Source organism: Ailuropoda melanoleuca, chromosome 12, assembly GCF_002007445.2.
Source record: "Ailuropoda melanoleuca isolate Jingjing chromosome 12, ASM200744v2, whole genome shotgun sequence".
NCBI classification, from domain to species: Eukaryota; Metazoa; Chordata; class Mammalia; order Carnivora; family Ursidae; genus Ailuropoda; species Ailuropoda melanoleuca.
The window spans coordinates 37,550,316-37,559,022 of NC_048229.1; the positions used below are offsets into that span (position 1 = coordinate 37,550,316).

Sequence of the window (8,707 nt, forward strand, 5' to 3'; positions counted from 1 at the left end):
AGCCGCGGTCCCGGCCCCGACCCCGGCCCCGACCCCGGCCCCAGCCGCAGCCCCGGCTCCAGCCCCAGCCCCATCCCCGGCTCCCACCATAGCGGAGCCAACGCTGCCTGCGCCGGTGCCCATCAAGGCCCGCACGCGCAGGAGTAAGGGTCCCCGCGCAGCCCGAGGGGCGACCCGTGAGGATGGCGCACCCGGAGATGGTCCTCGAGAACGTACTGCAGCTACCGTGACTGACGGTGGTGGCGGCGGGACTCCTCCAGCGGGGCTGGCTAACGCCAGCACCACACACCACTGGCCGCCCTTCCAGGTGCTTAACTCTTGTCCCTGCAAGTGTTACTGCCGCCACCAGCCGCGCCACCGCCGTCTACCACGCAACGTGTCTGCCTGGTGAGGGAAGGTCGTCGGGGAGTAGGGAGGGGAGGGTATACCCCTTTAAGTCCTGAACCCAACCTTCCCAGAGTCCCATTCAGCTCTTTGGAGTCCTGACCCCAGCTGACCCTGTTATCTCAAACCCAGCTGAGCTCCAATCCTTAAGGACCAAGAGAAAAACTGACACCATACTGACCCCTGACCAGAGACAGGGAACACCTTGGTCCAGCCTCTTGGTATACAAATCTCCAAGCTGACCCCTGTCCCTGTGACCATCTGGAGCCATCAGGAAGGGAAAATGGTGCCAGTTGGACTGACCCTATTCATAGCCTTAACCCTGTCGCTGAGGGCACCAAGAAGGACCATGTCCCAAGCCTGGCATATGAGCAGAGGAGATGAATGCATACATCCAAAGAAGTCCCTCACACTCCTGACCCCTCCAGCCTTTGGCAACTTCTCCTGACTCTGTGTCCCAAAGCTTTGGCAGTCCCTGTGCTGCAGAAGCTATACCTGAGTCCTCAGATCCAGAGGAGATAGTGTATCTCTCAGTTACAGTCCCCCTACACACACACACACACACACACACACACACCACACACACACACACACCCTCTCTCTCTCTGAATCTCAGAATCTGGTCACCAGGGTTCATCTGACCTTGGCTCCCAAAGATTCTGAATCACTGAGAGACCCTCTCCTCTGGACCCCCTGGGGGTTCAGTAGGGATGGGCGCGGGGGTGGGGGGAGTACAGGACACAGACACTATCATCAATCCTTAGCCCCCCTTCCTCAACTGAAGTGGATACAGCCCCGCCCTAGATTGCCTTTGTGATATTCATACATGGCCCCTCATACAGATGGGGAAAGCAAAACCTGGAAGGGACAAGGGCTTGGCCACATGGCCAGGTCCTGCTGACTGTACCCTCCCCCTAGGCTGAGCACACCCACCAACCACCTGAGTGAGCCACCCTGGGTTGCCACCATCAAGCTGGCTGGCTCCCTGGTGGCCGGGCTGGAGCACTACGACTTGCAGACCACCCATTCCAACTGAGTGCAGTCTGCTCAGTGCCCTCTGCCTGCCCCTCCTCGACAATAAAATAACCATCCAGATGTCTAGCTACCTGTCAGTCACTTGCTTAGGGGTGAAGGGATGGGGTGGGCTAGGGCAGAGGCCTCTGTGAAAGCACATCTTAGAAAGAGTTAAGGATCTGGACCCAAAACAGCAGTCCTGGAGGTTCCATTCATCCAGCACCTGGACTGATGGCCCCAGGGGTGAGGCAGTCTCATTACCCTAATACCATCAGCCCTATTTCTGAGCCAATCCAATGCTATGCTGAGATGTTCAGCACAAATCCCTCTGGAAAGCAGGGGTGCTCCTTCCCTTTATCCAGATGCGGAAACAGACTCTGGAAGACTTTGTTGAAAACCCCACATCCCACAAACAGCTCAGCCAGACTTGGACTCTGCCTTAAATACCTTCTCGAGAACTTCAAGGCAGGAAACACAGGTTGGGGGTGGTCCAGGAGGTCATAAGTTACAGTATTGGCTCAGGAAGGGTGGGAACCCGGGCAAGCCCATGCCAGCGCCCACACCTTTCGTTCCACAGAGGTCTCAAACTGGTAGCCCACAGACGGGTTCCATTTCGGGTGTCATTTAACAAACTGGTTTAATTGCAAACATTTTTCAAACTGTGATGCGTCATCCCCTTTGCTGAAAAACTCGTGCCTTGGCCTGGTATTCCTGTGGGTCCACAGCTGGCTGCAACAATCCCTCTACCCGGAACCTTTGCTCTCCTGCCACTGGGCCCCTGTAATGGGCTGCCATCTGAGAGCTTCAGCAATGGCCACTGGACAGAGGCTGACCCAACAGAGGGTTATCTCAGACCCCAGAGGGCCCCCAAACTTCTATGTTCTTCCGAGATAAGGAACTTGTCTCCCCACCATTCCACCCGGGGAGACAAGGGCCTAAAAGAGAGAATGTCAATCCACCTTTATTGGAGGAAGCCCTGCCCTGCCACTGCTTTAAGTACTGCAAGCCCAGCCCCACCCCATGCCTGGTGGGCTCAGACGATCATCTCCAGCTGCCGGGCATACTCAATGACCTGTTTGGCCAGTTCCGTGGAGGGGATGGTGGTATCTTCTGGCTTCTGCTGCTGGCTGGCAAAGCTGTAGTAGTTGTTGAGGCCCAGAACCCATCCTCGCTGCAGGAAGGGAAGGATGACAGATGGGTGGGGTGATCACACAGGCTCCCTCCCCACCCCACAGAGCCAGCAACTTGCCCACATGGGCCCTGGCTCACATTCCTCGCCAACCCTACTCTACCCACACAACTCTAGACAAGTAACTTCACCTCTCTGTGCCTCAGGGTCTCCACGTTTGAAACAAGGACTCTACTCACACACTTGTCTGGGTCTATGAGGATTCAGTGAATCAACACCTCTATAAAGTGCTGAGAAGTGTTTGGCCCAGAATAAATGATCACTAAATATCAGCTGTCACCATAGCTCAAGTTCAACTTCACCTCTTCCAGTCTGGTCTTGACCCTCCTCAGTTACTGGGGTCACTACACCCCATACCCCAGCATCTCCAGAGGCGCTACTCCTGCATGAACACCCTAGGCCAGATGAGGCAAAGTCTCACGGAGAAAAGCTCTAAGGAATTCGTTAAGGACAACAGCTCAACAGGTACTGAGCACCAGCGTCCCCCTCCGCCTCCTGCCAGGTGCTATGCTAAGCTCACCCCACATGTTAAATTCCAGCCCACACTACAGATCAGGAAACTAAAGCTCAGAGAAGTTCAGCAACCTGCCTGTGGTCACACAGCTGGATTTAAACATGTGCAGTCCTGCTCGAGTCCCTCCAGCCCCCACTCCCACTGAGAGTGCACCCCTGGCCCCACGGCCCCTCGCCCGGTGCCCCAGCCACCTTCTTGGCGTAGTCTGTCATCTTTTTGGGTGTGTTGAAGAAGAGGATCCGGGTGGCCTCAGTGAAAAGGATTTTCTCATAGGCCTTCTCGATGCACCCAGCAATCTCATCCCTGAGGAAAGACGAGGTTCTCATTACTCAGCACAGACAACTCTCCAGGCCTCATCCTCCCAGGCCTGACACGTGTGAGCTCTGACCTTTCAGTTCAGCCCTGACGGCTGGAACATGCTTCCTGCCCTGTTTCATCAAGGCTTGGAGAGGGGGAGTAGCTTGACCAGAATTGCAAAGCCAGGGCCACAGCAGGGTCCAGGTCTCTGAGACTCCTGGACTCAAACTCTGAATCCCACTTCCAGCCACGAGGACTTCAGGTTGTCTGAAACCCAGCCTGGGATTCATAGGAGGGGATCTCTTTACAGAACACCCCCCCACACACACACAAAGGTGCTGTGCCCCATTTCTAGATCTGACCCTGGGAGGGTTCCTTGCCACCTGTTAAGAGGCATCAAGATCAATACTGAAGTAGAAAAACATCAAAGAATCAAGTCACTGAAAACGAAGAAGGAGTTAGCTCCAGGGAAAAGTCAGTGACAGGGAGTGTGCATCCATTTCTGATGTGTTTTATCTCTTAGACCAAGTGGCAGGTATGCAGACACTCATTATATATTACTCCCCGTTCATTTTGGAGAGCCAAATATTTTTTATTTAAAAATAACCTAAACTCATTAAGCCACCCCTCTTCACTCCCACCACATCTCTGGGTTTGGTTTTGCCATCCAAGAAATGGAAACCCATCTCAGTCTGGCACTTTGGCTCCATGAACTAGCTCTGCCACTACCTGGACCCTTTTATTTCTCATGGGATGTGTAAATGCCATGCCCACCTGCCCATGTCATGTCACTTGTGCACGGAGCAACCCCTGAGAGGGACTTAATGGCCCCACTCTAAGGCAGAGGAAACTGAGGGTCCCGGAGACCTGAGGTGAGGTCACATGCCTCTTGGACTGGATCACTTCTAAGACAGGCAGCTTGGGTCCTGCGGCTGAGCGCTGTCCGGGAGCCAAGCCCAAGCCCGGATCATACAGACACACAGATTAACAGCCCACAGTGAAATGAGGGCTGTTTTACACAATCTCATGATAAGTTCCAGTTCATAGAAAGAGAGAAATGATGTGCCCAGCCTCTCCAGACCACAAGTGGCCAGAATGGGATTCAACTCAGGGCTGTCTGACTCAAGTCCAAGCTCTTTCTGAACTCCACAGGACCCTGGCCGCCCCCAACACACACACACACCTGATAGTGTCAAGCAGGATGTCAATGAAGAAGGTATAGCTCTCGGCAGGGATGTTGCCTTTGGCCAGGAACACCTTGTTATAGCTGCCCTCCATCAGGTACTGCAGACGCCAGGGGTGGGGAGGAAAAGAGGATGAGGAAGAGGTAGCATAGGGGCCTACCAGCTGAGGCCTCACCACATTCCCAGTGTTTTCATAATCTCCTCCACTAGAACACCCTTAGCGTATAGTCATGCATTCCCCTGCAGACTGTGCACCTCCTCTTCCAGGAAGCCCTTCCTGGTTTGTACACATATGCATGCACACAAGGGCAAGCACACACATTCTTTCTCCAAACTGCCCTGTGCTGATAGCTAATTCTCTTATCTATTCTCCAGTCACAGGAGGGAGACAGAGCTAGATGCATCCCCAGCTCATTCCTCCACTCTTCTGCCTAAGGTGTGCTGCCGGCCACAACTGCTCTCTCCTGTCTTCTCACCACAGCAAAATCCTCCCATGAGACCTCAGCTCTAAGAACTACTTCCCAACCTTAGGCACTAAAGTTCTTCCCTGACCATGCTCACCTTGCTCTAGAAATACTGTCCTCTTTGCTTACCCTCAGCCACACCAGGCATATTTCTGCCTCAGGAACTTGGACTGGCTGCTCCCTCTACTCAGTTCACTTCCCCGGAGATGTCAATGGGGCTGGGTTCATCACCCCTTCAAATCTTTTTCAAATCTCACCTTTTCAGCAAAGCCTTCCCCGACCACCCTACAAAATAATTCACCCCTGCCCCGACTCTCCACCCTCCTTACTTTGTTTTTCTCCATAGCACTTAACATCTGACAGACCACAGAAGATTACTTAATTTTTTTGTTAACTATTTGCTTCCTCATCCAAACGTCATGCCCACCAGATCCTGTATTTTAATCTGCTTTGTTTGTAGTACAGTCTGAAAACCAGCCACAGGTCATGGCACACGGCTGGAACTCAACAGCTGTTGGACAAATGAACAAATGAGTCCCCCAGCTAAAAGACGGGTGACCCCTGCCCCCTCCTCCAGGAAATCTTCCCTAATGTCTGTACCTATACCACCACCTTCAGATCTTCCCCCCACCCCCGGGCAATTCCCCAGCCTCACTTGCTCCAGGGACACAGGATGCTTGATGTATACATTGGTCTGGATGTCCTTGGCGGGCAGCCGCTCCAGCTCTGTGTGGAACTCAGCCACCCGGTTCTGGGACAGCAGGAAGAGGAGGTTGAGGCCCAAGAGCTGGTGCATGTAGGCTGACTCAGGGAGCTGCTCCCTGTGGACCAGGGCAGGAGAACCAACGTAAGGAGGGCTCAAGTACCTATAAGCCCCCCACTCTAGGCTCCAGGGACCCTGATGACTGCCCCATGCTGTCTCCTTGCAGAAGTATCGGGTCTTGGGTTTTCAAATGAAACTGAAGCCCAGAGAGGCATGAAGAAGTCACAAGTCATAGGGGGCCAAGTAGGTGACCTCACTTTAGTAAAGTGACTCTGCCTCAGTTTCCCCAACTGTAAAATGAGTATTACCAGAGCGTCCGTCTCATAGAAGGTAGGACAAGTGAATAAGGGTTACATGAATTAGATGACTTAACCCAGGTACAGTGATCAGAACAGTACTTGACTCAAATAAGTATTCTGTGTTAGCTATGATTATAATATTAAGAGTTATCACCCTCACTTTAAGGGGGAAACTGAGGCGTGGTGAAGTCATTTGCCCAAGACCACATAATTAGGAAGTGGCAAAATTAGTTTCAAACTCAGGTTTGTCTGACTTCTGATGTCAAATTCTTAATCATTAATCCATGCAGGTACCACTGAGTTAAAAAACATTAAGTTTTGTATTCAACACACATTCAGTGAATCCCTGCTCGGGGCCCAGCCTCGTGCTAGGCAATACTGGAACGCAGCAGTGACCAAGATCCCTCTGACTTTAGGAGTTCAGTGGGAGAGACTGGGCTGGGATAGGGGAGGCAGAGTCAGAGGGGTCAGGGCTGATACATTATTGGAGGCTGCAGGAAAGTTTGGTCTGGAGCCTGAGAGCTATGGAGAGCCATGACAGGTTCCAATCAGCGTTTCGACACTGGTCAAATTTTACTGTCACAAAGATTCTACTGGCTGCCATGGGGGATGAAACCAAGGGGGCAAGGTTGGAACCAGGGCAGGTGAAAGGGAGCTACAGTGGGGAGTGGAAATGCAGTGTAGGCATGTGGACAGGGGAACAGACTGGAGGCCAACAGAGACCAGCTGGTACAATCCCAGGATAAGGACCTCCAGAGCAACCCCCGACCCTGCAGCCTCTGGGGACAGAGCTAGGCAAACAGGAAGTTCTGAAAGAAGATGACCTGAGTGGCTGGAGAACCAGGGATTTTTTTTTTTTTTTAAAGCTACCATACAACCCCCTGCCCCCACCCAATCAGGGCAGGACCCATCCTCACTTGTAATCGAAGTAGTAGCATTTGAGCTGGGCCATGTAGCGCTCGAAGGAGGGGATGTCCTTGCGCAGGATGCTCCACTGGGCCCCAATCTCCAGAATGTCACCTGTGGGTGACAGGGCAGATTCTCAGGAGGTGCCTGAGTCCCTCTTCTGACTACCATTCCAGCCATTCCTCCCATCACCCCCACCCCATCACTCCCCACCAGTCCCAGTGACACTCACGGGCCAGAATGAGCTGCTGTTTGGTCAGTTTGGTCCCTGTGGTTGGCAAGAAGTTGAGCTCCAGCAGAACCAGCTGACAAGGAGAGCAGGGAAGGAAGGAAAAAAAGAAGATGGGACCTCAAGCACAGGTTACTTACCTTCGCTACGCCTTAGTTTTCCCACCTAGAAAACAGAACTAATCATCATCCCTGACTCAAGGCTGTTCGGAGTTTTAAAGCATCAGTCCTCAGCACTCAGACAGGGACTGGGCACACTGAATGCCCATTTAGGATGAACTCATGTTACAATTATTAATAGCCCCACTGGGGAAACAGGAAACACTCTCCATGCCTGACTCAATGGAATCAAGGGGGTGGAGGGACGCCAGCACCTTCAGTTCTTGGCAGAACTTTTCCACAATCCATTGGGTTTGGGGCCCAGCTACACCTCCCATCCACCCCCAAATCTACACTTAGGAGGGAAGGGAACTAACATCTCCCCGTAGTCCAGCCCACACATCATTTATCAGACACGACCCATTCAGAGACTTAGTTCAGCCCACAATACTTGTACTCTTTCCCAAACACGCTCAGTCTGAAGCACCCTGAGCACCATTCTGGTCTTCTCCTGTAAGAACATTTTTTCTAGATTCAATCTTATTCTCAAAACTCGGCTTCCCCCCGTCTCCCCAGATGCGTCCCTAAGTCCCAGAGACCCTGATTTGGTCTTGTCTAACCACACAACCCTTCATCTCGGCCTTCTTTCATCACCCTGTCCAGTCCTCATTCTCCACTTGCTCTTGTCGAGTACCCACCATCAGAAAAACTCCAATACTCCCATGCTGCCGCTCCATCCAGCTAGGCCTCCAAACACCAAAACTTTAATCCCTTAGTTATGCCTGAACATTTCCATCACGCCTCCCCCCCACACACACTGTGGGGTCGTGTTTGATCCGTTCCAAACCTCTTCTTCACCCCTCTAAGCTCGCACTTTGGCAGTTCCGAGTCCTTCACCAGGCTGGATCCCTCAGCCCGCCCTGGTCTCGCCGGCGGCCGGGAACTCGGCTAGGTCTAGACCCCTGTAGCGGCACCCGCCAAACACTACCTTGAGACGGCCCAGCTCTTCACCGCACTTGCTAAGATTGGGGCTTTTACGGTTCCACTCGCCCTTAAGTTGCTCGTACATGCCGGCCGCGACCTGCAAGACTGCACCCGAGGTCGCCGCGGGGCCCGAGTTCGAAGCGCCCGGCGTCCCGTTCACTGCCGTGGCCGCCATCTTCCGTGATGCGGCAAACCTCCAGACCGATTTACGGCAGCGACGCCTACAGACGCTCACCCGGCGGAAGTGGGGTCGGGAGGTGGAGCCCAACGCGGGGGGCGGGGCTACGGCTGCCGACCTCCGCCTGCCGCGGTTAGCGTTCAGTTGTTCTCGGGGAGGTGCCCTAGGAGACCGGCCCTTAATGGACATGTCAGTCAGAGTTCC

At 53.4% G+C, this 8,707-nt stretch overlaps 2 protein-coding genes across 2 annotated transcripts in view; one reads left to right on the top strand and one right to left on the bottom strand.

Annotated features, from left to right (window-relative positions):
- The window catches only part of GGN (gametogenetin), a 4,246-nt gene extending 2,780 nt beyond the window's left edge, over positions 1–1,466 (top strand). The window contains exons 2-3 of the mRNA XM_034637987.1: positions 1–387; positions 1,303–1,466. Of these exons, the coding sequence (XP_034493878.1) occupies positions 1–387; positions 1,303–1,420 (505 nt within the window). The 3' untranslated portion in view covers positions 1,421–1,466. The remainder of the gene's footprint in view (positions 388–1,302) is intronic.
- Positions 1,467–2,339: 873 nt separating this feature from the next.
- PSMD8 (proteasome 26S subunit, non-ATPase 8) lies at positions 2,340–8,707 on the bottom strand. The gene is made up of 7 exons (XM_002925843.4): positions 8,330–8,707; positions 7,247–7,319; positions 7,026–7,128; positions 5,702–5,867; positions 4,582–4,682; positions 3,293–3,404; positions 2,340–2,569 (listed from the first exon to the last, which is right to left on the bottom strand). Exons 1-7 carry the CDS (start codon positions 8,690–8,692, stop codon positions 2,432–2,434), a joined length of 1,056 nt encoding a protein of 351 aa, XP_002925889.2. The 5' UTR covers positions 8,693–8,707; the 3' UTR covers positions 2,340–2,431.

What these genes read in the sequence shown, in the direction of transcription:
- PSMD8 (XM_002925843.4), bottom strand. Translation starts at nt 8,692, where the DNA reads ATGTCCATTAAGGGCCGGTCTCCTAGGGCACCTCCCCGAGAACAACTG. An exon ending in ACAGCAGCTCATTCTGGCCC is followed by an intron (nt 7,129 to 7,246) that starts GTGAGTGTCACT and finishes TGTCACCCACAG; the next exon opens with GTGACATTCTGGAGATTGGG. An exon ending in TGCTACTACTTCGATTACAA is followed by an intron (nt 5,868 to 7,025) that starts GTGAGGATGGGT and finishes CCTGGTCCACAG; the next exon opens with GGAGCAGCTCCCTGAGTCAG.